Source organism: Tenrec ecaudatus, chromosome 13, assembly GCF_050624435.1.
Source record: "Tenrec ecaudatus isolate mTenEca1 chromosome 13, mTenEca1.hap1, whole genome shotgun sequence".
Classification (NCBI taxonomy): domain Eukaryota; kingdom Metazoa; phylum Chordata; class Mammalia; order Afrosoricida; family Tenrecidae; genus Tenrec; species Tenrec ecaudatus.
Window position 1 is genome coordinate 28486467 of NC_134542.1, and position 25580 is coordinate 28512046.

General features: G+C 38.9%; 1 protein-coding gene across 1 annotated transcript in view; it reads right to left on the minus strand.

Moving 5' to 3' along the window:
• The window catches only part of CPS1 (carbamoyl-phosphate synthase 1), a 126866-nt gene that overhangs the window by 54917 nt on the left and 46369 nt on the right, over positions 1 to 25580 (minus strand). Inside the window, exons 13-21 of the mRNA XM_075529303.1 lie at positions 23356 to 23451; positions 19627 to 19816; positions 17072 to 17229; positions 15135 to 15263; positions 12122 to 12266; positions 9990 to 10200; positions 7835 to 8033; positions 3645 to 3821; positions 291 to 409 (exon numbers count right to left, since the gene is read on the minus strand). Of these exons, the coding sequence (XP_075385418.1) occupies positions 291 to 409; positions 3645 to 3821; positions 7835 to 8033; positions 9990 to 10200; positions 12122 to 12266; positions 15135 to 15263; positions 17072 to 17229; positions 19627 to 19816; positions 23356 to 23451 (1424 nt within the window). The remainder of the gene's footprint in view (positions 1 to 290; positions 410 to 3644; positions 3822 to 7834; positions 8034 to 9989; positions 10201 to 12121; positions 12267 to 15134; positions 15264 to 17071; positions 17230 to 19626; positions 19817 to 23355; positions 23452 to 25580) is intronic.

Consider the following 25580-nt stretch of genomic DNA (forward strand, 5'->3'; position numbering starts at 1 on the left):
ATCAAAGAACACATCTCTGGGCACATCTCATTGTCAATCCAACAGACAGTTCTAATACAACCACCATTATGCTTGCTGCTCATGGTGGTAGAAAATGACTTGAAACTTCATCAATCCCTATCATAGGCTAAGCCTGTAAACACTGCCATCCATGCGCCTGTGCCTATGATTAGTTTCCCAATACTGGCATCATTTATCTCATTGAAGCAGAATGTTGATCACGTGCTAAAAGGTGAGAAAAGGCATTGTACAGGTGACCCCTGGAGTTCATCAGAACTGTCATGTCTTACCTTTTGAGCCCTTTCAGTGTGTTCTCCATGCTCAGAATGTCACGCATCTTAAACAAAAACCACTTATCAATGGATGTGAGCTTCTGAATCTCATCAAGGGACATTTTGTCTTCCAAGGCCTGCCCAAAAGATAAGAGATACTTTCTTTCACAAACATTTTTAAAATGCCTTATTTGGCTGAAAACATAAAGCAGCCTCCTGTCTCCATGTTACTTCCAGAGCCCAACGCTAAAGACAGAGGTACAAAATATGGAACAAAGAAACTGTTATCACTGAAGTTGCTTCCAGGAGCCTAAATAGGCATTCAAATACACCCACCATGGTATATAAGGGAAATGCACGGGATTCAGCAGAGAGGTATGAACAGGAAGAGAAAAAAAATCTCTACCAGATTCTGTCTTCCTAGTTTGTGTGACTGAGTAATCCCTTCTATCCTAAAAGTGACACATCTTTGCCAAATTAAAGAGACTCAAGTTGGTAAGAAAATGTATAATCCAGCTCATCATCATTTGGCTTATATTTGGATAACGACTATTCTTTAGCAAATACCATATTTTATTACTCCGCTCCACATTCACACAAACACTGATTTATGATTTTATTTCCCTCATGCCTACTCTCAGAGAGACCAGTAAAATGTGCTGAGCTGCTGCATAGCCATAGTTTTGTTGACATGAGAAAGATGACAGGAATATTCAAAGTCATGCTCATTTTATCTCTATTAATACTTCTTTTTTTTTAATTCTCGGTAATTATAGTCAGCTCTTCAAGGACTTAATATGCTGCCCTATTTTCCAAATGATTAAAGTTACAATTATATATTACCTATCAACACCGTGAGGTGGCTGGAACATTGAGTTAGTGACCCCTTTGATGGGTCAAATAATGTTTTCACAGCATCACACACACTAATCACCCTGAGATAGAGGGAGCGCCTGGAATCCTGCCGTCCTTTCACTGGGAAGCAAAGAAAACACATGTATGCCATGAGGGGGCTTCAGAAAGTCCATGGGAAAATGGAACAAAAAGACAATGGAATATTTCCACAAACTTCCCTAGACTCTTCCTAGAAAGGCAGACCCTGCCAGAGCCAGGACTTCATTACCACCACAGGTTTGTCATGTCACACTGCTGCCTTGAACTTCGTAAGGACCTCAAATAAGTGAGGTCACTTTAATGTTCCCAATATAAATAATAATTTTTAAAATCCCCTGCATTCTCTCAAAGTCAAAAGAGGTGATGATCCAGTCACCCTGAAATAAGAGTGCTGCAAAACCCAGACCTCAGAGCAAGTTGCCCTTTTCTAAGACCCATGAAAGCGAGTGGGGATTTACACACTTCATTCTTTTCCCTTCAGCCTCCAGAGTCCTGGCACTTTTTGTCAAAATCGCCTAGTTGCTGGTTGCTGTGGAAATGCACAGCAATGATGACCTCTAACAAACAGAAATCAGTTCCTTCTCCCAGCTCTCTGGCAGACAATAAATTCTCTCTCAGACGCACACTTCTGCCCATACACAGGGTGCTCTGTGCAAGAAAGATCACCGCACACTTCCCTGAATTTTCTTCCTTTGTAAGTCTGCGAGAAGACAAAGAGAGATTTACTGGAGTTTACAACCTAGTTGGGAACTTGGCATCCTTTTCTTTTCCATCCTTCTTAAAATGGCAGAAGCATGACTGCTAGACTTGAGGAAAATACATATATTCTTTGCCCATGGATGGGGCTAACTATCTAATGAGGCTTCAGAAAGCTTGTGGGAAAATTATCTTTTGATTCCATTGTTCCATGAGCTTTTTGAAATTATATATATAATTAATATATTATATATTAATATATAATTAATATATAATATAATATATATATATATATCCCTGGTGACTCTGACAACAGGGTTACAAGGCTCAAACCCAGCAGCTGATCCAACAGGAGAAGGATGAGATTATATTTAGTCTTAGAAGCTACAGGGTCACTACCAGTATGAATCAACTCAATGACAGTGTGTGTGTCTGTGTGTGTGTGTGTGTGTGTGTGTGTGTTAGGTGCCATTGAGTCGATTCCAATTCATGGCAATCCCGTGTACAACTAGAGTGGAACACTGTCCACTTTGGCACCATCCTCACATAGATATCAACACACATCTATGGACTGCTTTTTAATGAAAGATGTCTTGCTTTAACCTGGCAGCCTAAAAGTAGAAATGACAAGATGAAATGACTTCCAAGAATAGCCTCGCATCTCTACTATCCTACTCTCCTCCTTGAAAAAAAAAAATGTTACTTCTCTGTTACTTCGAAACTCAGCATTTAGAAATGCTTATCAAAACATATTAAAATGTCGCAGAATTTGAATGGAACTAAAAATGTGGTGTTTGGGAATCCTAAGAGGGAACTGGGGATCCATGTATATGTGAGCACTTTCCTCCTTCCCCTCTTTCCAGGACTCTCAAAAGATGAGCTGAAAGGTTTCTGGGCGTCAGAATCATGAATGGCATTTTTCTGTTGCTACAAAAGCAAATTACAAAGACAGCCTTTGCCTTTAAAGATAAAATGCACACTCTCGATCAACTTATCCCACGTGGGCACACAGATACATAAAGATGGTCAGCAGGGCTTTGTAGCCTCTGTGGCTTGATCCTGTTGGAGGATTAACTCCTGTGCTTTCTTAAAGGTCAAAAGCCATTTGGGAGTCCTGGGCAGACAGATCTCAGATGCCCAAGCCACCTTTTGTAAATCAGATGAGCTGAAACGTCAAAACTCTAAGCAGGGTAAACACAAAAGGAGATTAATATGACATTTAATTTGCATAAAAAGGAATGGGTGGGTGGTAGTGAGAAAGTTGGCCTTTTTCATTTTCAAAGACCAATTTTAATAATTGCATGGAAAAGTGTATCCTTAGGAAGCTCTTTTCAATCTGTTGCTTAAGCACAGAGAAACAAGCAGAAAAAGAAAGATTATTCAGGAGGATTTAAAAACCATTTAAAACATTTCCTTTCTAAAACACAGTTTCATACATTTTCTGGAAGCAAGTATTGATGATGATAGGAAATGACAATCAATGGAATCAAACTTATTTAAAGTATTGATGCTGCATTGACAGAAAGTGAAAGAATAATCAATCCATGTGATAACCAATATGTGCTTAATGCTGGGCCACATGTCCAATCTAAAGGAAGAATGTTTTCCTAAATATAGAATTGTTTGATGAAATTTGTTGAATCTCTGGTTTGTCACCCCCAAAGGTGATTTTTTTAGCTCCAAAATTTGCTGCCCTGAAGGCAGTTTTATGATTTCGTGTTGCTTCATAGTCCAGGGTAGCTGTCTGGAAGCAGTTGCTGTGGGCCCTTTGTCACATGTTACCTTGGCAATGGCATAGATGCGGGTGCTGGATGCCTCAGCCAGCTCTTTTCTGAGATCCAGATTGGACGGCCAGTCTTTGTTCATGGGTAGACGGGCAGTGAAACCGTCTACAGATGGGTGACACATTCGCAAAGCCTTCTGGAAACTCTCTTCAAAGGTCCGACCAATAGCCATGACCTGCAATGCACATTTAAGACCTTATATTTAAGCAAAGCACTTATATATGCTTTCATCTGTAACAGAACTAAAAGTGACATTTTCCCCCCAGAAAAGACTTAAGAGCAAAAACCTATTAGAAAAATTCGACTCAAATTTGAGATCAAATTTGAGACCCGCCCCCTTCCCTCTCCATGGTTTTGGCGTAATCAGAATCATTAGCATTAGATTCATTGTTACCACTTAGGGACCTCCACAATATTGACCTCAAATTAATTAATAAGTTACCTATACCTATTACAGATTATGATATTAAAATATGGAATGTGTAGAGGGAACTTAGACACACCCTTCCTTAGAAAGGTCTTTCTTGCTTTGATGCTTTTGTGTAGGTATTCTTTAGAGGGGGAAAGCAAATGAAGGAAAAACAAGGCAGATATTCACACAAAAATGAACTTACTTCAAAATGAAAATCAGTCAGCATTCAAGTCAGGTCAGCTTTCTTTAGAGGTAAGTATTAATATTAATGAAACCTTGAAGTCATAACAAGTACTGACAGATTCAGATTTTGAAGGTAGGCGGAGATTAAATTCTCCATGACAAATTCAATGTGTCTTTCCATACTCTTTACAGCTGATTGTACACTAATCAATTAGAAAAACCATTTGGTGATTTAGTTCAGACAAATCACATGTCAGAACTAGGACTGACCTTGCAGCCTACCCAGTTATTTTCATTGGATAAACATTGTCTTTGAATTTTCCCATAGCTGACAGGTTGGTATGCATTGAGGATCTCCATTTTAAAATAATAACAGCCTTCAATAAACTTCTGTGGTTCCTCAGATCTGAATTTCCATTAATGTCAGTTTAAGAAATCTTTGTGTCAATTGTGTGACATGATACATATTCAAAGATTGCCAAACCCAAACAGATAACCTTTTCACAATGTTCTCAATTTAATTAGAAATGCAAAGATTCACAAAAGCAAGAAGAAACAAAATATTAGTCCAATTTAGATATGTAATGTGTGAGTCATAGCGGCATCTTGAATGGTTAGACATTGTTATAGATTTTTCTAGCCTAGCCAGGAAGAGACTGCCAGAAATAATAGAGGTCATGGTATAATATAATTAAGAACATGCAGGCTACCTCAGAAACATTCAGGTTTTAGGTCTAAATCAATGCAATAAAGGGAATTTTACCATAAAATGACTCATGATTTTTTGTTTTCTATTACACTTAAAAGTTATATTTGCACTATACTTCAATCTACTAAAGATCTTTAATGGTTTAGTAGGCTATGCGTTGGGCTGATAACCACTAGGTTGGCTTTTCAAACCCACTGTCCACTCCCTGGAGAAAACTCAGGCTTTCTGCTCCCACAAAGATTTATGGTCTTGGAAACTGAAAGGGACACATCTACTCTGCCCTCTCAGGTCACTATGAATCCGAGTCGACTTCAGGGCGATGAGTCTGGATTTCCAGTACTTCAGGCGTCCATTCAGTGTACATGAACTAGTGTTATGCAAGAGTTTAAAATATTGTGAGCTTTCCCAGCACATGGCCTACAGACATGAAATGAGCCCAGGCTGCTGGGAAAATGGTGCTAATAGATGACTTGACACAAGGGGTCACAAACCTTCACTTGTGAAACTTGTGAACATATGCTATTGGTAAAGCAGGATAAATACTAAACTGAAGTATGCATGTATTTATTTGATGTATAATAAAATGAATATGTAGACTTTGTTCTACCTCCAAATTATCTTTGAACTTTGGCCCCAACGCACAGAGTTGTACAACTAGCTCAGGATACATTTTTATTAATTCTCACCACACAGTCCATATTGGTCTAGTCACTGGAAAGGAAGTAAACTTACCTATCTGACAATAAAACATGCATCAAGTGTTCAAAATGTGTGCTTCTCAATACTTTTATAATGTTTAAGTTCATGTTCATGAGGGGGAAACGTCATCATTTTTAAGGGAATCGCCACCATGCCCTTCCATGGTTATAATCTATTACATTCTCAAAGCATCTATAAGTAAATATCATGTTTTCAATGTTGTCACAGGTTAATTGGTATCATATTGGGTCTGTTTACAGAGCTGAATTTACCAGTTGCAGATAATACACTTCGATCGTCTACAACCAATGCTTTGCCTAACACAGGTCCCCTAGTGTCTTGCACATATAAGAATTCAGGAAATGTTTGCTCACTGGATTTGATCCACACGCAAAGTATGAAATACTCACTGAACACTGGAAGTCCTCAGATAGAAACCCTACATGAAAGCACTAAAAAATGCCCTCATGTCCTTTGACATAAACTTTACCGTGAACATTGTGAAAGGAAGAATTTCCTATGAAACATAAATCGAATAACAGAGGTTTATCTGGTTGAAACGCTACGTTCTGTGGCATGTGAGTTCCCGCTCCATTCTGCACTAAAGGAGTGAAGAAACATTCAAATTTTAAAACAACCAAGAAGGAGAAAAAACCACCACACAGTTCGTGGTGTTTGACCATTAGTGAGATATTTTAATGTGTAAGGTCAAGAAGGTCCTTATTGGCCATTACTTTGAAATCTTCCATTAATATTTTGTAAATGAAGGGACCCACTGAGTCTACTTTTATGCAGGGATATTACTGACCATTAAAAATACTTTCTTTTTCCTCTTGTGTAACAGAGACCCTGTGATTATGGGAGCAGCGTTTTGAAATGGCTGATGTGAATTTAGTCTGTGATCTGTGTCGTAGAACAAATGAAGGCTAAAATAAAAACTGAGCCCATAAATTGTTTTTTGATATATATTATAACCAGTTTAGATACCAACCCAAACATGTATCAACCAGATAGAGATAATTCAGATGATAGATAGATAGATAAAGAGAGAGAGATATAGATAACGATACTCTAAAATGCTACACTTGAATCACATTTAGATACATAAATACAAGGGTGCTTCAGAAAGTTTGTGGGGAAATCCCATTATAGTTTAATTCAATCTGTCCACAAACTTTTTGTCGCCTCGATGTATAGGAACACTAATGATGACGATTTACATTTATTGGGTGTATACTATAAATTTACCTAAGGCTATGACTCACTACTACCTGTAGTGCTCTTACACTTTATAAGAATCCCACTGCGTTGGTATCATCATCTCTGTTTCCCTGGTGGAGCATCTATGGCTCAGTGTGTTGCCTGGGAATTTCTAGGACTAAGTGTCAAGGCCAAGACAAAAACCCAGGTTTAGCTGGTTCCAAAGCTCCTGCTGTCTCCTCTACACCTAACCTCCTCACTGAAAAGTGAGAGAGGCCCCAGGATGGGGAGAGGGAGGAGAGAGAATCTCAGAGACAAAAGGCTGAATTTCCTTCCTTTCTCCGACACAGAGAGAATACAGAGTTTTTGAAGATGGAACAATAAAAAACTGATGTTCATGCAGTAAAAAATAGAATACTAGAAAATCATCTAAAAGAGCTAAACACAGGACTTTTCAGTATCAGCAAAGGGTCTAAGTGTCCCACCGTGTTCTCTACTTAGAACTTTGGAGTTGGAGAGTCTGAGAGATCTTCTAATCCAGCCCCTTTCTTTAATGGAGGCATAAAGTAAGGTCTAAGGGGCTTGAAGCCAAACAATGCCTGAATGGACAAAAATTTAATTCTTACCCTTCGTTCAGTGGCATTATGGTATATCATGTGTTATTTTACGTTCTTACTTTGTATTTTGGTTATAAAATGTATTCTAACTCAGTTCAATTTCTGCAAATGTATGTTTTTCTAGTTGTGTATCTGTTACATACCCAGAGCATACATGGTTTCTTTTTAATCAGGAGCTCTTTGAAGCCAAGAAAATATTCATTTAACAGTAATAATCGAACAGCTAGATGTTGAAACACTAAGGGGAAATAAAATTACTATTTGTTCTCTGATCAAATATGTCTCCTTCAGACATTCAGTAATGTTTAGAATTTGACAAAGTAAACTAAGGAGAAGAACTAGATAAAAAAGAAATATCAAAGTCTCACCTCTCCTACACTTTTCATAGAGCTGCCAATTCGGCTGGAGGTCCCATGGAAACGGTCAAGGTCCCAGCGAGGAATCTTGGTAACCATGTAGTCCAGGCTAGGCTCAAAGCAGGCGGAGGTCTTTCCGGATACAACATTCTTGATTTCTGGCAGTGGGATGCCCAGGGCGATCTTTGCAGCAATGAATGCCAGTGGGTAACTGTAAACGAGGGGACACATGTTGTCTTAACTCCTTGTTTAAACAACATGTGTTAAAAACAGGCCCAAACACAAACTGGTCTTAATTAGAAATTCTCCCATCATCTAACTTCAGGGTACAAGACCTGATTCTCAGTGTACCTGATTCTCAGTTCTGTGTGAGTATTTAATATCCACTTATTAAGTAATGTGAGCCATGATTGTAAAAATGTGTAAGTATAATTCACAGAAAAATGCAATCTCTATGCCTCACATGAATGGCTATAACTCCTAACCTTTACCTCTTCAACCACAAATCAATAACTACGATGATCAAGTACTCAGTTGTTTAACTTCCAGTAAGGCAAGGAACTGTAATATATATATATTATGCACACATATATTCTCTCTATGTATACACACACACACACACACACACACACACACACACAATGTGGACCAGAAAGACAGCTCATTCTGTTGAGCATGCAGAGGTTGGAAGGTTTTGTTGGTTCAGATTAGAGTGCATCTCGGAGGTGTCATGTCAATAGCGGTCACCCTCTTGAAGCTGTGTCATACACTTTTCCATTGTTCTGTGTATGAAACCCAGGTTTGAAGAACCTATAGGGACATCAGGTAGACTAAGCGGTTCTGGGGAAGAGGGGTACAGTGATGAGGAGGGGGATAAGTGGGAGGTGATGTCAAGGAGTCCATATAGAAAAAGAAGTTTGGAAATTTATTATGGTAGCAATTGTACAATTCTACTTGATGTGTTTAAAACATGGAATGATATATGTATTAAATCCCAACTAATAGTAAAAAAGAAAACATCAAAACCAAACTCAATTACCATCAAGTCAATTCGGACCCACAGTAACTCCATAGGACATTGTTTCTTTGGGTATCCAAGACTAAATTTTTATGTGATCAGGTATCTCATCTTCCTCTCTTAGAGAGAAAGACGATTTCAAACTATTGATCTTGTGGCAAATAACTCAATGGTAGCACGCTACACCATTAGATGGTACTATAGGGTATGCAGTGATTAGAAAACATTGGCATTATAAATAAGGCCCTTGCTCTGTCTCTAAGACATCTGGAGCTTTGGGCTCCAGCATTTTTACTCTTCCTGCCGCTAGAAAGTCAGTTTTAATACTGGCATTTGAAAAAATGATTCTTATACCTAGAAAATTATATATAAGTCCTTTTAATCATACTTGTTCATCCTATAGATGAGGTAAGTGGGAGGAATGTTCCGTCATTTGACCAAAGTCATGCAGCCAGTGGAAGAGCCAGAAGGAAAACTCAGGTTTACAGACTCCTGCTAACTAAGCAACATGTCTACCACCACTGCATGCAGCCCTTTGTAACTGCATAAAACATCTATAGAGGTAAATATTTTGTTAATTTACATGCCATGTAATTCAAATGCCAGATGCTAAATATAATAAAATGAAACACATTAATTAACTTGCTCTCCAATTATGCTTGCTAAGAGTTCTTTAAATGGATGGCAAATTAATTTACCTGCAAAAAAATACTACATTGTTTAGTCTTGAATTTTTTTTTTAAATAAAAACAACGTGTCATGAATGCTTGAGTTGACTGAACCATGATTCGCCCAGGACTTGAAATAAGGCTTCATGCTTAAGGAAGCCCACAGAGCACTAAAGTTAAGGATTAATTTGCACTTTTTTAGCAACATCTGCAAAGTGCAATTAAGAAACAGATTTTTCACAGCCTGGTTTGACCACCCAGATTTTGATTCATTCATGATTAGCCAGCAAACAAAGCCAGCTAGCAATACCATTTGCCTCAATCTGGAAGCAAGCTCATTAATAATCGTGTCCTTGGGGGTCCCACAAATGATTTGGAGCCAGCATACAGAAGTGGGGACTATGGTTTATAAGTACAGCACAGTTTTTAATTTTTCCATTTGCATTTGCAAGGAATCTGCAGATCAATCCTCTGGCCTTACCCAGTGGCCTTGGAAGCCAGGGCGGAGCTTCGGGACAGTCTGGCATTCACTTCAATGATGCAGTATTCCATGGAGGTAGGATGAAGGGCAAACTGAATGTTGCATTCGCCCACAATGCCCAAGTGACGGACAACGTTAATTGACGTCTGTCTCAACAGCTGAAATTCGGCATTGGACAGTGTCTGGGCGGGGGCCACCACAACAGAATCACCTGTAACCCCAAGCAACACTGGTTATTTGATGGGATAGCTCAAAGAGGCATTTCAGAAACCTAATTTACTCATCTCATACAAAAGAGACAGACTAGTCCGTGAGTTGATTGGGAAAGAAGCATCTTAAGGCATATCACTATTATTTATAAGATATCATTTCCCCTAAGCCTTGTTTTGTCTTTATGAGCCAACCATTACTTCCAGAAACCACCCTTGAGTTATCCCCTGTATCTAGCTACCCTGGCTGTCGTCATCTACTTACTTGGTTGGCATTCATTTCTCCATCTTCCCTCATTTTATCTCAAATTCTTCCTCAAGTTCCTCTCTCCACAGAATCATCTCTCCATTGGTCCCAGACCGGTTCAGCTACTTGTCTCGGAGTCACCACCCTTCCCATTCCTGCGCTTTCCTCCCATGGCAACGCCAGGAAAATCGGGCAAGCTGCTCTCAGTCTCTGTATTCTTAAAATCTCGACACTTCGCCAATCCTGTTCGAAACCCATTACCGTATACTTTCATCAATTTGATTCACATGACCGATTTGACATTGACCCTACCCTCTTGTTGTAAGGCCTTGGTGAGTCAGCTCTGACTCTCAGAAAGCTCCATAGACACACTGCCCAGTCACAAACCGGCCTCACCGTTGCTCCTGTGTTTCAGGCCATTATCAACCTCTCTCACTGAAGGTTTTCATGTTCTTTGCCGACCCTCTACTTTACAGCGAGGATGTCCTTCTCTGGGGCCTGCTCCCTCATGAAAACATGAACAGATGACTCGAGGCTAAGTCTCACTAGTTTTGTTTCTGAGGAGAATTCGACTTCTTTCGGCACACTTTTTTTCCCCTAGGGCAGCCCATGGTACATTAAGTATTCTTCACCAGTACGATAATTCAAAGACTTCAATTCTTCTTGCTCCTTCCATTTTCCTTGCCCAGGGTCTGCATACATATGAAGTCATTGAAAATACCATGGCTTGGGTCGGCGCGTCTAGTCTTCAAAGTAGAAGCTTTGTTTGTGAACACTTTCAATAGGTCATTTGCAAAAAGATCTCCCTTCCCTCTCAGACATAAAAAATTTAAAAATCCAACTTAAATTCTCATTTCTGACCTCTTACAGTACTTGATACAACAAAGCCGCACTCCTTGAAAGAATGTACTTGCCTTGGCTCATCCGGCACTGCCCTACTCTGATTTCCTCCCGGATTCTGCATCACTCCCTTCTCTGGGGCAGCATGGCTATGGGTCGCTGCTGCTTCTTTCTGCTGCCTGTACTCCTCACTGTCGCCCGCGGCTCAGTCCTGGACGCCCTTCTTTTCTTTTGTGTAAGTTTGCCCTGGAATAGTTGATCGATGCTTCCAAATTCACTGATTTCTTTTGTGTCGATGATTGCCAAATCTTTGTTTTTCTCCTCTATTTCTTGAATCCCAGTTCCAATTTAGCATTGTTTATTATCTTTTGTGAGAGTTCCACCCACAGCTCAAATCTAGCATTTCTAAAATCTAAGTTGTCCTCTTTCCCTTCTCCTCCTAACTAAATTCCTTTCCTAAAAATCTGACTTCCTCCTTCTAACACTTCCCTCTGCTGAGAGCATGCCTCAGCCTCACACTTAACTTCAGGACATGCAGGCTTATAGATTTTACTTGTGTTATGTCATCTGGTACTTGCCGCCCCTCTTAAAATAACAGCAGGATAAAAATGCCTGCCTTACCGCATAGAAATTTTATGAAGTTAAATATTTAGGAGAATACTTTCCATTCTGTAAAATATCATATTCATGTAAAATGTTGACATGTTGCCACTTACTTGTCAGTTCAGAGTAATATCTTAAAGGGAAAGAAACCTTTTAAAAGACTGCTCGGGGCCCTCGCGGACACAAACAGAATGCATCATGTATGACCGTCATTCTGGAAGAGCCATGCGTACCTGTGTGAATGCCCATGGCGTCCACATTCTCCATGTTGCAGACTGTAACACAGTTGTCATCAGCATCTCGCACCACTTCATATTCTATTTCTTTCCAACCTGTCACCGACCTCTCCACCAGAATCTGGTTGGTCATTGCAAAGGCCTGGAAATGGGTAACAAAAGGCATCAAAGAGTAATGAAAGGCAGTGGTTGGAACGCACATATCTGCCTTCAACCTTAGCCAGCACTAAGTCCCAAGTCCCATCTTCACCCTCCCCTGCACTCCAGAAGGCACCGTGTGTCAGAAAATCAGTGAGGGACTAGGAATAGCATCCTGCAGTGAATGTGCTTGATTTACATTATTGAGGCTTGCCATTCAAAGTGCTGATATGACATTAAATCAAACTAATTTAGGAAAAAGAGAAAATAACTGAGCAATCAGGCAGAGGGAAATGAAATTATTTCAGCAGCTAGGCTTCTCTGGAACCCGAAAATGTGATAAGTGCAAATAAATGTGGAAAAATAAGTCTAAAGACTCTGGCTTTCTCTACAATAAGCTGGGGGTGCTCTGAGCAGTGACACACACAATAAAAGTTAGTTGACGTTGATGAGGAGAAGAAAGGAGATGGTCATGGTTGTAAACAGCAAGCCAAGATGGCATGTTAAGCCTTGGAATTAAAAGAATCATATGCAACTATTATTACGGTTAATCACCGCCTAAGTGCTTAAATACTCTGAGTCATATATCATGTATGCCTGATTAGACAGATATGAATTAGTATAATTATCATTTCATATTTACTGAATACCCACAGTGGGTAGCATACTGAGCCCAAAATATGAAACAGGCTGTCTCTAACCTGAGGATACCTTGGGGGGGGGGGGGAGAATGGAGGTGCTGAATGTCTAAGACAGATCTGTCCCTTTGTGTCATAAAATATTTGATTTGGCTTGTCAGTGAAAGGAAGAAAATGTGATGATGAAGAATCATTTAAATGTTTCTAATTGTTAGCCCGCAATATAATAAAATAAAACCTTTTAAAATACATTAAATATCAACATTGAAAAAAAACAAACACAAAAATCTTCAACCACCACAGTAGATTGGGTAGCTCCAAAATATGCCACTGAAAAAATAGCACCCTTGTTCTTCCACCAGGAGCTCTGAGGGCACAGTTCATTAAGCCTTGGGCTGCCAATTGCAAGATTAGTGGTTCAAAGCAATTGCTCGCCAGTGGGGGACACGTGAGACTCCCTGTTCTTATGAGAGATGTGCAGGGGGGAAGCAGATGGAGCAGACTCCTCTGAACTACAGAGCATTTTGCAGTTGGAATCCAAGAGGTGGCGATGAGGTTTGGAATGTTTTCTTACTGCCCAAGATGAGATTTTCAACGTGGTTAAGAATTGTGGAGTTAATGGCTAACTGTTTGAGAATGATTAATTTGCAATGGAACTCCTTGTTCAAAAAAAAAAGAAAGAAATCTGGAGAACACAGGATATGAATTCTGGAAGTCTTGTTTGTGTTCTAAAGATATGAATGGATATTGGATATTTGGTAGGAGGAAAAGCTTCTTTACACATTTCCTCAGATTCTTTTTTCAACTATCAGATTTTATTCAAAAAGCTAATTTAGGGATGGGAACAAGTTAATGTAGCTCCCATTGGTATTCAAAATTATCTCAAGAGAATAAAAAAAGTATTCAGGGGCATCATAATTAATTAATTACAATAGTAAAGTTAGGTTACCAACTGTTACTGACAGTAACCAATGCAACTGATTGACAATGATGGACCACATTCCAAAATTATATTCATCATGTTCAAAAGGAATTTTTTTCAGATAAAAATTTCAGCGCTCAAACTATATTTGGATATTGTAAAAAAGTAGAGAGAGGAAATGGAGGGGCGCTGGTGGCCCAGTGGATAAGAAGTCTGCCAACCAGAGGATTGAGGACTTGAACTCACCAAGTTATGTACAGGAGCAAGACAGCGGCAGTCCATTTCCATACAGATTGCAGTGTTGGGAACTCTGTGGGGTAGCTCTACTCTGTCTTATATAGGGTCACTGTGAGTCAGGATTGACCCCATAGCAATTGGCTGGTTTGGATCTATTAAAAGTATTGCTAGGTTCTTTAACATATTGTCCAATGTGTTAAATATATTTTCATTTAATAAATTACATACTTTTAAATAGGTTTGAATATAGACAGACTATAAATACATTATCCTGATTGGTGGTAAAATATTATTTCTAATGTTACAAGCATTTAGAGCTTCTAATATGCCAGAGGGAGTAAATTTTCATACCTCAATGATATCAAATTGACTTGATGGCAATGAGTTTGAATGAACATGGTGACAGAGAGTTACTCAAAGAACTACTTATGTCTCAGAAACCCACAGGGGTAATTCCGCTCTCTCCTACAGGGCGACTATACATCACAACTGACTTGATGGCAGTGAATTTGGTCTTTGGTGTTTGGACAGCAGTTGACTAAGCATTCATTCATTTATGCTACTAAAAGGTTTATATGGCTATATGTTAGACACCTGACTTTGGGTAAAACTAAAACAGTCAATGTATTTCCCTTCATGTTTTGGATATCATCTCTTTTGCATTATTTCAAAGAATATAGAAAACACAAACATTATATTCCATTTATTATTAGCCACGAAAATACATTTTAATTAGCATTTTGGAGCACAAAGCAAAGGAAGATGGAATGGGATTAGATTTATATTATTACTAGCAAAATTTACATCATTGGAAGGAGAAGAAAGGTGGGTGAACTGTTAGGTCTAGCGATCATTGGTTTACATAGAGCAGCTCTGGTTAATGCCTGTGTCCTGGCATAGATCACATTTCCTTCTGAAGGGGATCATCTTTTGCATCTCACTCTTAGAGCATATGAGAGTGATTAAACAACGAGACAATAAGACCATTTCTCTACGAGACAATAAGACGGTTTCTACTGAAGAGGATCTCTAGGGGTTTCCTGGTTGGTAAGAAGCAGGTGTAGAATCCACGTACCTTTGTGCTGAGGTCCACCAGGGTCTCCTTATTGGGGCAGATGCCTGAGCCAAGCCCTCCCAGGGCGTATGCTGAGCGGATCATCACTGGGTAGCCAATGGTGTCTGCTGCCTTCAGGGCATCTTCAAGCTGCAATCAAGAACAAGAATTCCCACGTTTTACAAGCTCACCACCCAGGCAGAAAAGACACACCAAGAGAGTCTGGCAATAGTCGTGAATTAATTTAGTTGGAGAGAATAAATATGGAATTATTATTCCTTCATCTCTTTCTGAGGCAGAAGAGGAGGGGGTTGTTCACGAATTTTAATTAAAAATCCAGATCATTGTTTTGTTTTTGTTTGTTGTTTCCTAAATATGCCATGGACTCCTGTATCCCCTCACTTCTCCAAGCCTCCTTAGTGATACTTTAGTTTCATTTTTTTTAATTTAAATCATTTTATTGGGGACTCGAAAAACTCTTATCACAATCCATATATACATCCATTGTGTCAAGCACATTTGTACATTTGTTGCCCTCATCATTCTCAAAACATTTGCTTTCCACTTGAGCCCTTGGTATCAGCTCCTCACTTTTTCCCTCCCTCCCTGTACCCCCTCTCTCATGAACCCTTGATAATTTATAAATTATTATCATTTTATCATAGCTTATACTGCCCAACGTCTCCCTTCACCCACTTTTCTGTTGTCCATCCATCCCCCAGGGAGGAGGTCACATGTAGATAGAAAAATAGGACCACAGCCAAATCAGAGAGAATAATCTTTAATTTGAGAATAAAGAACCTATTGAAATTTTAAACTCCAATTGAAAATTCTTTACCTCATAAGGAAAATAAAGTTCCTTACTATTGGATCTAGCTTGGTATGACTTCAATAAGCCATTAGGAACAGTGTGTAGAGAGAGTTTTCATTTTTCAAGTTTGGTCCCAGAGGCTTGAATTTCTTTTTTTAATTTACAAAACACGACATATGGTGGCTATATTTCTTGTCATGGAATACTATGACACGACCAATGGGAATGTAATTACACCTTTCCCATATGCCCGTTTCACATCCTGAGGAGGCAAGGACATAATTAAACCTGGCAATAAAAGAATAGATGTGAGGCAGGAGACTCCCATCATGATCAGCAGTGCTACCCCAGGATTACTCCTGATTGGCAGCTTTGTAACATGTCAAATTCTTGGTAGCATTCCTTTCGGGAAAAAGAATGCACAGCCCATTTTGGGGTGTTCTAGGGGTACATTGCCTTACCCCCAAAGGATCTACCTAGTTCTGTAATAAGAAAGTTGCTTTAGCAGCTGCCTCCAGCACCCCCACTCCACCAATTGTATGCCTGAACTCATGAATCAAGTAGGGAAGCCGATGTCCAACACACCAACTTTGTCCTGGTGTATGGTAATAGCGTATCAGTAGGCACAGGGTACTATGGAAAATGAATAAAAGAGAAGCTGGCGATCAACTCTGTTTAAATATCTAAGCAACAAGTTTGTCCTCTTGAGTTTTACTTATTACCTCTCATGTCTTCTTTCCTAGATAATTCCATTCTAAAATGTTTATTCCAACCTATAGGCTTGTGTTATTGTTGTTTTACTCCAACCAGTCTCTGTCAGCAGGCATTTGCACATTCCGGATTTGTGATTGGTACCAGGAAAGCTGAAAACACTCAGCCCTGTGGGGTGGGTGGTGCTTATTTTCAGCTCACCGGATTTGAGTGGTACTTCAACCACTGATAAACCACTTTCTCTTTGACGTCTCCTTTCAAAAATACCTATCCCTAACCTTTCCACCTCGATACCTAGAATTAACACAAAATACCCCCAAGGTACATGTCTGGAAGAAAGTCAGAACTTTAACCATTATTAGTAGGTATAAAAAATCATTCTCTCTATCACTCAAAGTAAATAGTGCCTTGTTTCTCCAAAACCAAGATTCCTTACCGATTCTACTGCGAAGCTTGGAGCAATCTTTTCATTAATCTCATTTAGTTTGTCTGAGAAAAGCTGTCTATCTTCTGTGGCCATAATGGATTCAACTGAGGTTCCCAGCACTTTGACGCCATACTCCTTGAGTACACCTCTCTTGAATAGCTCCACTCCTGGCGAAGAACCAAATAAAACCAATTTATTTGTTTATATTTAACTTTTTATTGTGAATTGGGTGAAAATCTGCAGAACAAATTCATTTTCCATTTACCAATTCATGCCTATTCTACTTCACATCATTGGCTGCAATCCCTACAATGTAACATCATTCATCCACTACTACCCTGAGTTTTCCATCTCCATTCTTCCTTCTTTCCTAACCCTTTCCACCTAGCAGAACTTCATCCTTCGGCGGATATGGCCTTGATGATCTTGAATGGTTGTATGTACCTGCATACTGTTGACATTCACATTAAAGACCGATTCTTTGGCTTAGGACAACTGGACTTTATCTCATGCACCTTGGATACATTATCAGTAGAAACCAATCTCTGGAAAATGTCATCATGCTTGGTAAAGACGAGGTCTAGCCAAAAAGCAGAAGGCTCTCAATGAGATGGATTGACACAGTGGTTGTAACAATTGTGAAGGTGATGAAGAACCAGGCAATGCTTCATTTACTTGTATATGGAGTCACTATAAACTGGAACAGACTCAATAGCAACTAACAACAATATTTGGGAACTGAATATAGAACCTCAGAGGTGAAGATAGTTCCAGGCCTGGAGGATGACCACGGGCCAGAGTCTCAGGGTTCTACCAGTCGCTAGTCCACAGTAAGTGTGGTTTTTGGTTTTTTTTTATGATTTTGAATTTTGTTCTACACTTTTCTCCTACTCTGAATAATGGCATGGTGCTTCTTTTAAGAGTTGGAAATAGATATAACATATGACCCAATAAGGTGGCTTTTAATAGTTTATGAGAAAATGGAGTGGAAAGGTATCGCTACATCTGTCATCTATCCTAGAGAAAGAAGAGCCTTGGCACAATGGAAATATGCTGACCCACACTCATGGCAACGCCATTCACAAGAACGCAAAGTTGGGAATCACCTAAGTGGCCCTAGCAGAGGAATAGATAAACATGCCATGAGATATACAGACAACAAAATACTGCACAACCTTGAGGAATGATGACAAATCTGCAAAACACCTCCGAACATGAATGACTTGGAGAGGAGGTATAGTAAGTGAAATCAGTCAGTGATAAAGGCCAAGAAAGGTTTTCACACACAGAAAACAATCATTACCCACATATACCCTTGAGTGGAGGGAAAGGCAATCTACAGGAAGAGGGGAGCAACCAAAGCATGAGCCAGACAAAGGAAGACTCTAGAAGGAGCACAGGGGTGACAAGGCACAGAGGTAAACACTAGGACCTACCCAATCACGTACTAGCAGTAAGTTTCGTAATCTATGAGTGGCTATATGGAAAGGCATATAAGATGAGCAGGTATAGAGAGGAGGATGGGACTGAACCCACAAATAGATATGTAGCTTTCACAGAGCCTATTTCTACACATGCATTTACATATGCTGCAAACATTATCTAAGATGATAGTAGAGCATACAGGGAACAAAATTATTACAAAATGTATTCTTGGCTACAACCAAATACATTGAGGGAAGGATTTGCTTGGCCTGGGGGCTCAATACCATTGACTGGAGAGACAGCAAGGTGAACTAGTAAAATATACTCAACAAAGAAATGTTCTATTATCCTGTTTGGGGACTGGAGCCTAACAATCATGCAAGTAACCATCTAAGGTAAGACAATTGGTATCTCCCCATCAGGGACAAAGATGACCGAAGAAAATCAAAGTTGCATTGAAATAATTAGTGCAAAAAAACTAATGAACCAGGCAAACCTCAGACCCTGAGATCAGAACTAGATGGGTCCAACGCTGAAAAGGATCCCAGTAGAAGATCCCAGATAGAATGGGATCAAAGTGTGGAACGAAACTCACAATCGGGTTTTTCAATAGGAAACCACCCTTGAGACTTTTCAAATATATCTCTGAATGTAACTTTGTTTATTTATTTAACTTTACGTGTAAATGCAAGAAGTCACCATAGTCCACAAGATAATAGCATTTGGTAAAACAGCTTTGGAGAAAACACCCTAAAACAGTCTAGAAGCTATTCTTTTGGTGTTACTTTTACTGCCTTCTTACTAATTAGCCTTACTAATTAAAATGACAAGATTTACAAAGTCCTGCTATATTAGTATATTCTCTGTTGTTCGAGGACTCGTTTCTAAAATGAGACTATTATTTAAGCATTCCTAGAGATGAGTATCTCTCTGGGTTTAGAGATACCAAAATCATCTGTGTCCACTACTCTGCCATGTAACTTTGTTCTGTTTAGTTCTGAATTTGACATATATGTTATATTGCATCACCAAATCCCATTTGGGGGTGGCTGTTTGCTGGCTGCTTACACACACACACACACACACACACACACACACACACACACAAGATGAAGGCAATGACACTTGGAAGCACTCACCGCAGTTCAGAGCTGTCTGGCCACCCATTCCTAGAATGAGCCCATCCGGCCGCTCTGCCTTGATAACCTCCGTGACAAACTGAGGGGTGATGGGGAGGAAGTAGACAGCATCAGCTTGCTTTAAGCCCACCTCGTTGGTCTGGACCGAAGCGATGTTTGGGTTCATCAGCACGGTCTTGACGTTTTCTTCCTGAAATAAACAAAAGGATCCAGGCTTTGAATATATGGCAAAGGTGAGACTCACCAAATGTAACTGAATATGTGTTGGGTAAAAGCATTTCCATTACTCTGGGGGCTGGAGGGAGAAAAAGATAAAGTTTTCTTACACCCCAGAGCAGCGGTTCTCAACCTGTGGGTCGTGACCTCTATGGGGGTTAAATTACCCTTTCACAGGGGTTGTCCAATTCATAACAGTGGCAAAATTATAGTTGTGAAGTAGCAACTAAAACAATTGTATGGTGGGGAGGTTCACCACAACATGAGGAACTGTATTAAAGGGTCGCAGCATTAGGAAGGTTGAGAACCACTGGCCTCGAGAGTTCCAATTTTGGAAGCTCCCAGGGCAGTTCTACCCTGCCCTACAAAGTCACCAGCTGTTGGAATCACCTCAGTAGCATTGTGTTGGGTTTGGGGTTTGGTTGGCTGTAAGAGCAGAAATAAGGCTAACAAATGGAGGTTAAATGGAAATAAACTTTGGGTCAAAGGATGGAATCATATAATAGTGAAGTATTTTTTAAGTGGTGAAATCTTTGTATTTTTATAAAATTTGACTCAAATCATAAACCCTGGCCATCGAGTTGATTCTAACCCACAATGACTTCATGGGCTCCCAAAACTCTGCATCCTTATGGGACCAAACAGCCTCAGCTTTCTATCTTGCAGAGACTGCGGGTTGAAGCCTCCAACCTTGTGGTTGGCAGCCAAGTGCCCAACCACAGTGCCATTTGTCTAGAGGTCCCACCTGCTACTCAGTTTAACATTTCAAGCTACACAAGAATAATCAAATATTCCAAATATATGAGTGTAATAGATAATGGAACTATAAATAGATAATGGAACTATAAATAACATAGGACCTGCCTTGCTTTCTGCTCTTCATAACTGAGAGCCTAGTGCTGGTTTCTCTTTCTCCAGGTTTTCGTGCCTGCTATAAAACCAAACCGAACTCAGCCATCAAGTCTACCTGACTCATAGTGATCCTATAGGATACTGTAGAACTGCTCTGTGAATTTCTGAGACTGTAAATCTTTATAGGAGTAGAAAGCCTCATCCTTCTCTCATGGAGTGGCTGGGTGGCTTTAAAGGGCTGACCTTGCAGTTAGCAGCCCAATATGTAACCCATTAGGCCACCAGGGCTCCCCCATATCTGCTACAGTACTTTAACAAAAAACTAGGAACCCCCCACCACACACACACACAGACACACACACACACACACACACACACACACACACAAACCCACTGTCATAGCTTCAACTCCAACTCTCATTCAACTGTTTATCAGCATTATAGAAAAAGAAGATAACAATATGACTACCTATGTGTATACCTATCTATATATGCATACCTATAGGTATATATATGCACATATACATTTATATATAAACCACATGTATTTCATATATACACAAACTATATGCATGCCTACACTTATGCCTATACCTATACATATGTATAAGCACATTTATATAAAGATTTATGGTCCTATTTCATTGCTAACACCTGAAAACTCTTTCAATATAATTCTTAAGATTCTAAAGTTCAGAAGGAAGTCAGGATAAGAGTTTTGTGATCAGTAGGAAGGTGGCCATTAGAAAGGTAATTGTTACGAAATTTGGCCAGATAGTTCTTATTATTTCATAGTATGTCTATGTAAATTCCTGTAAAAATCAACAGAATAGACACACACACACACATACACCCCACCCCCACACCCCCCTAAAAAAATCAACAGAATATTCTATGGAAGTCTACAAATATTCCTCGAAAACCCTATTTATCCTTAGGAGAAGACATGAATAAAAAACTAAAGTTTAATACTACTTTAAATTCAAATAGTGCTTTAATGCTTGTGAAGTGCTTTTTCATTAATTTGTTTGATTTTCATACAAAGACTATAGGAGATATTTCCATCCTTCAGACAAAGAACTTCAGATTCAAAAAGATCAGATGGCTTGCCAAACAACCTAAAGGCAACAAGTAGCAAAATTTGTACTCCAATTAAAGTGTTATGACTCAAGTTCTATGTCCTTTCCTCAGTATAAGTCATCCTGCTAAGTTTAATAAGTTGTTTAGAATAAGAATAGAATTATTAACAAAATACTGAAAAGGTACATATAGAAAAACCCATTACATGTAGCTTGGAATTTAAGTATTTCATTTTGCATGCAAAATGAAAATACTTCAGAATAGAAGGTATAGAGAGTCTCACTGATGAAATGCCCAGAAACTTAAGCATATTTGTAAATCTTTATGAGAATATTCTATGCATGTTATATTTTTATAAATATATGTTATAGGAGAAAATCTCAAAAAAAGGTTTGTCAATTATAAAACTTATAAACAATCCTGGACCATTTTAATGAATCTTTACATATTTCTCCTAATAATAGGTCAGGTTACAGACATGAGTTATTTAGTTTGTTTCCATGTTTTTAGGTAAAATTTTATCTCAATTAATTTCCTAATTAATCATAAATCATAATTTAAAAAGAAATAAATACATAATTAACATGCAATCATATAAATTATGTATTAATTCCTATTTTCAGTTAAACTATATACATTAACTTGACATATCCATGTGTGAACACTCATGGATCTGTATATGTTGGGAAGAATATTAAAAAAAAACAAATGGGAAGAAGATTAATGCAACTGGGAACTCTTTTTAGAAGCTATCCACGAGATGAAAACCCTTGAGCTAAATACTGTCTCAAGGGAAATGAGAATACGAGTCAACTCTTCATTCATGTCCCTTGTCTTAGTCTCACTGTTTCTCCACACCACTTTCTTATGGCCAGCGCTCTGGGGAAGGTCGGGCCAGAGGTAAGTGCAGAGTCAACCTTGCCTCTGGATGGTCCGAGTAGCAGGAGGATTGGGACCTTTCAGCGGTTCTCAACCGGTGGGTCGCCGACCCCTTTGTTGGTGGAATGACCCTTTCACAGGCGTCGCCCGATTCATAAGAGTAGCAAAATGGCAGTTATGAATGGAAATGGAAATCATTGTATGGTTAGGGGGTAGGTTTTTCCTAATGACCGCAGTAACTTCCTAAGCTTGAATAAGGAGCACTACCTCCCGAGATTCCTCAAGCAAAGCTTCTCCTTTCGAGAGATGGTGCCAGGGTTCTACCAACGTGTTTGGACTGTGTTAGGGCACCCGGGAGGTTTCAAATCCATCCAAAGTTTCTAAAGAGTATTTTTAAAACCCTGCTGCCTCAAAAGGAATAAGCAGTATCTTTAAGGGTGGTTTTATATGTTTTCAATATAAATAGGCTATCGTGTAACTTAGGAAATTTGGGAGACCAAGCTCACCTCCTTAATAGGCAGGTGTGCACATTGTTTTAAAAGTTAGTCATGTTGTTGAGATAAAACGTCTTCAAATAAACGTCATATAAGGAATAATGAAAGAAAATAATTAAAATGACATTCAAAAGAGGAGGAGTCATGTATCTAAATCAGACTCATTAAAGGGGGGATATTAATCCTGTCAAAGACCAGCGTCTCTCACCTTCATAGCTTTTACAGCTTGAGATCCTGAGTAATCGAATTCACCAGCCTGACCGATGGACAGGCCTCCTGATCCTAGGATAAGGACTTTGGAAACCTAGAAGCAATAGGAAGGAAAAAAATAAGACATGGTGTTTATTATGATGACAATGAAAGTAGGACGCTTTTCAGCAGTAGAGACAAAACAAGTAATTATCTGGGTTTGTATGATGATTTGAAATACAATGTTTAATTTTTTTAACAATTAGATGAAAACACTAACAACTCAAATAGCTCTCATTTCAAATTCAAATTTAAGCTGAAAAAATTGAAACAAGCCCATTAAGCCAACCTAAGAAATTAAGTATATCCCATGTTAATTTAGAGACTTGCTCAAGAACACGTTTGGTAGACTTAGCACCAATGTCCAAAGACAAGAAAAGTTGTAGCATCCCATCCAGCCTCATAAATAAGGAAGGCAAAGGCTATTTACAAAACAGAAAAGAAAAAGCCAAAAGCAGAGTGAGCATTAGAAGAGACTGGGACACTTGCCCGTGAAAGCGGAGCACTGAAGCACAGGGGTGAAGTCATGAAGTAGAAGATTTAACGGAAGATTTCCTAAGGTAGCTCCAGAGGAAAAAGTATTGTGATTACATTTACAAAGACTTGGAATTAGGAAACACAAAAAAGAGAAAGCGTTTATTATTCCTCATACTGAAAGAATTGAAGGAAAAATCCAAGTCTCTAGTTGAAATATTGAAGCATTCCTTGGGCAAAATAGTGGATGAGGCAGAAAACTTCAAAAAAAAATGGACAGAATTCACAGTCACCAAACAGACTGATGGATGTTCCACCATTTAGGAGGTAGCATATGTAACAAGGTCATTAAAGGAAGAAGAAGTCCCAACCATACTAAAGCTATCACCAAACAACAAGGCTTGTGGAATGAATTGGCAGCTACCAACTGAAATATTTCAATAAGCAAATTCAATATTTGAAGTGCTCACTCATCTATGCCATGTAATTGGGAAGAGTTTCTAGACCACAAGTAGAAGAGAGCCATCTCCAGGCCAATTCTAAAGAAAGGTAATCCAATGGAATGTGTGAATGATCAGACAATGGCATTCAGAATACATTTGACTAAATTATATAGAAGATAATTTTTTAAATTGCAACAGTACATCAACAAAGAGCTGCCAAATTTTCAAACCAAATTCAAAAGAAGGAAAGTAACAAGGAATATTATTGTTGATGTCAGGTCGATCTTGACTGAAAGCAGAGACTATTAAAAAGCTGCACCTTATTGACCATGGAAAGGCATTCAACTGTGTGGAGCATAACAAATTATAGGTTCCATCATTACAAATGGAAATTCCAGAACATTACATTGTGCTCAAGTACTACATAGACCAAAACAAAGTTTCAAATTCCTTTAAATAAGAAATGTAGATATTTTAATTTTTAATTTAAAATTAGGATATGTATGCCTGAGAATAATATCCTTTAATTATATGTATTCAATGTGTATGTTGATCAAATAACAGAAAAACTGGAATATATTAAAGAGAACAGAGCATCAGAATTGGAAGAAGATTCATTAACAACTTGCACAACCTTATCATGCTGAGAGGGCCGAGGGCTTGAAGCACTGACTGATGAAGACCAAAGATTAGAACCTTCAGAATGGCATGTACCTCTGCACAAAGGAAGCAAACTCTTCACAGAGAAACAATAAGTGACATCATTTAAAGAGCGAAAAGATTGACATGGTCAAGGACTTCACTTCACCAATGCCCATGAAAACAGCAATTGTGAAATTAGATGACATGATGGATCACATTGGGCAAATCTTCTGCAAATGTTCTCTAACGTGTTTAGAAGCAAAGATAGCACTGTTAGGACTAAAGTGTGCTGTATCATCTTCAATCAGCCTTTAGTCACGTGAAAGTTGAACAGTAAATAAACAATACTGGAGGTTAATTGATGCATTTTAATTATGGTGTTAGCAAATAATACTAAATATACCGTGGACTGGCAGAAAAAAGATTAAATCCATCTTTGAAGAAATACACACAAAATGCTTCCTAGAAGGGATAATTCCTAAGCTCTGTCTCATATACTTTGGACATGTTATCAGGAGGTACCCGTTCCTGAAGAAGGCTCTCATGCTTGAATAAGTAGAGTCAGAGAAAAAAAGGAAGATCTGCAACCAGATGGATTGGGGCAGAGGTTCTAACAATGGACTCC